The following is a 3,170-nucleotide window of genomic DNA, read 5'->3' as shown; positions in this document are numbered from 1 at the left end:
CTTGGTACAATAGATGCAGTCATGCTTAAATTTTACTCATTTCTCTTAAAGAAAGAGCAAAGAACTGGCTGTATTCATTACGACCACGTTCAAATGAGACTTGGGCTAAAATAACCTAAGCTTTCTTTGGCAAATACTATCCCCGTCATAAAATCACTGCCCTTAAGAAGCAAATCTCTTCATTTGCTCAAAAGGATAGTGAAACTTTATACCAAGCCTGGGAAAGATATAAAGAGTTGCAAGCTCTTTGTCCCCACCATGGTTATGAGAGTTGGTGTGTAGGGAGTTATTTCTACGAAGGATTAACACCTAGAGAACACCAGTTTGTTGAAATAATGTGTAATAGAGAATTTTTGCAAAAAGATCCAAATGAGGCCGTTGACTACCTAGATGACTTAGCTGAAAAGGCCCATACCTAGACTGGACCTAGTACCTCTGATAGTACCAATAGGTCACGACCCTAGGGAAATTCCACTAGCTTCTTTGTCCCCACCATGGTTATGAGAGTTGGTGTGTAGGGAGTTATTTCTACGAAGGATTAACACCTAGAGAACACCAGTTTGTTGAAATAATGTGTAATAGAGAATTTTTGCAAAAAGATCCAAATGAGGCCGTTGACTACCTAGATGACTTAGCTGAAAAGGCCCATACCTAGACTGGACCTAGTACCTCTGATAGTACCAATAGGTCACGACCCTAGGGAAATTCCACTAGCACAGACATTTACCACCTTAGAGAGGAGGACAACCTTAGAGCCCAGGTAGAATCCCTCACTAGAGAACTCGAAGCCCTACTTGTTAAGGATTCAAAACTCATGTAATCTATTTCCTGTGTTGAGCCTTTAGGGGTTTGTTTTGTGTGTGGCAGCACTGATCATCTAGCATAGAAGTGTGTCACTTATGCTAAGATGAGGGGACTTTATGAGAAACACTACAATGCCTTAAGCACATACCAAAAGTCTTATTCTCTCTTTTCTGAAACATACAATTTGGGGTGGTGGAATCACTCCAATCTCAGCTGGAAATCTAAAAGCCAACCAAATAAAGCTCACACTATACCTCCATATCAACCCACGTCCTCTAGAAACTCTTTAGAAGACGCTCTACATGTATTTATAGAGGCACAGAGTAAGACTAGCTAAAAGTTTGAGACTATGATCACCTAAATTGTTGAAGAAGATAAGGAAATAAAATCTCATATGTCCAAACTAACTAATGCCTTAGCTGTAGGAGAGCGAGGAAAATTCTACGCGCATGCTCAATTAAACCTTAGGGGGCAACATGTGGCACAAACTTCAGGATTATGGGAGACCAACTTGAAAGAAGTGAATACCATAACCACTCGGTCCGGTAAGGTTATTGAACCAACCCACAAACCTAGGGAAGATGAAAAAGACCATAGCAATTCAAAAGAGAGTACCCCTAAAAAGGAGGCAGTGAAAAATCCATCTAGAATGCATCTTCCTCAAGCTCTCAAGTCTATCTCAAAATCCGTCGGCCAACATAGTGAAATCCTAGAGCATCTAAAACAAGTAAAAATCAATCTACCTCTCCTACATGTGATCTCCCAGGTCTTCACATATGCTAAAATCCTAAAAGACTTGTGCACTGTGAAGAGGAAATATCATCTCAAGAAAACTGCTTTCTTGACTGATCATGTGAGTGCTATGATTGAGCAAAAGATCCCACCAAAGTATAAGGACCCTAGTTGTCCTACTGTCTCTTGCGTCATCGGGAACCATGTGATTTCACAAGCCCTTCTTGATCTAGGGGCTAGTGTTAACATCATGTTGTATGATATTTACTTGTCATTTGGGCTAGGAGAGATAAAAGCCATATCAGTAAGTTTATAATTAGCCAAACGGTCCACTGTTAGGCCTGGGAGAGTAGTTGAGGATATGTTGGTACAAGTTGACAAATTTTACTACCCTGTTGACTTCTTGATTTTGAACCTAAAAGTTGATGTGAATGTTAACTCCAAAATTCTCATAATTCTTGGTAGACCTTTTCTTGTCACAGCTAATGCTCTTATCAATTGCAGGAACGGCCTAATGAAACTGTCATTTGGGAACATGACCATGGGCATCAACATCTTTCACATCATGAAGCAACCTGAGGAGGATGACGAGTGTTATCAAACATTCATGATTGATGCACTCGTTCAGGAGGAAGCACCTGCGATTATTGACCTCGACCCTTTAAACTCTTTCCTTTCGAATTCTGAAATTTCGATACGATATGATGATGCTAAATATGCTAATATTTGTACTGCTTTTGATGATTTGCAGGATTATGGAGCATCACTGCTACTTATCTCCAATGAGCTTGGTGTAATGCAAGGAAGATTGACAACGTCCTAGCTAGATGTGGGCTAAAGAAAGCAATATTGGGTCGAGTCAACGACAATAAACAAAGGCGCTGCTTGGAAGGCAACCCAACGAGAGTTCGTTCCCTTCTGTTTCTTTTCTTATTTTTGTATTTTTTTAGGTTTATTTTCATCACATGCATTTTTCACTGCATTTCAGTTTATTTTTATTTCTTGCATCACCCATTTCCATGGAGAACTTTCAATCCACCATATTCTAGCTTCTGTTGATTCACCACAATATCCAGGTGACATCTTTCCCTTCTTTTGGTAGACATGATTTTGCATTAAGGACAATACAATGTTTAGTTGGGGGAGAGTGTATTTGAAATTTTCTTGTGAATTGCATGATTTTCATAGAATGTTGGTTTGTTTCACTGAATTGGTTTAAAATTTTTCGTTAAGTCTCTATTTTCTACGTGTTCATGTTCTTGAATGACAAAATATGCCAATAGGAATTAATATTAGTTATGTGAGTTTAGATGTTGAGACACTTTATGAATTGCTTTTGTGCACACAAGTCTTGTGGTAAGATGGTAGTTTGACACATGTAACTAGAGGAGTCTCTTGCTGAAGTTTTCATGTGAGAGTTGGTGAGGATTGATAGCTACAATACATTAAAAGGGCAATAGGTATTCATTGATTTTGTGAACCGAAAACTCTCTTGAGAATAATGTTACATCGTTTGTGGTATGATGGTTGATTACTTAGAAAATGATGACAGTCAATTTAGGATTGACTTTAACCTTTCAAGTCAATTTTCTTTCATGATTATAACCCTTAGTAACCACTTTGAGTCAATACAC

General features: G+C 38.6%; 1 protein-coding gene across 1 annotated transcript; it reads left to right on the top strand.

Moving 5' to 3' along the window:
* The first annotated feature begins 907 nt into the window (after positions 1-907).
* LOC111373604 lies at positions 908-1,852 on the top strand. Its single transcript, XM_022996160.1, has 2 exons — positions 908-1,127; positions 1,230-1,852. Exons 1-2 carry the CDS (start codon positions 908-910, stop codon positions 1,850-1,852), a joined length of 843 nt encoding a protein of 280 aa, XP_022851928.1.
* Positions 1,853-3,170: the final 1,318 nt, after the last annotated feature.

The sequence above is a fragment of the Olea europaea genome, unplaced genomic scaffold (assembly GCF_002742605.1).
Source record: "Olea europaea var. sylvestris unplaced genomic scaffold, O_europaea_v1 scaffold1147, whole genome shotgun sequence".
Lineage (NCBI taxonomy): Eukaryota > Viridiplantae > Streptophyta > Magnoliopsida > Lamiales > Oleaceae > Olea > Olea europaea.
Note: the sequence above shows the minus strand (reverse complement) of the source record. Positions and strands in the feature narration are given on the sequence as shown.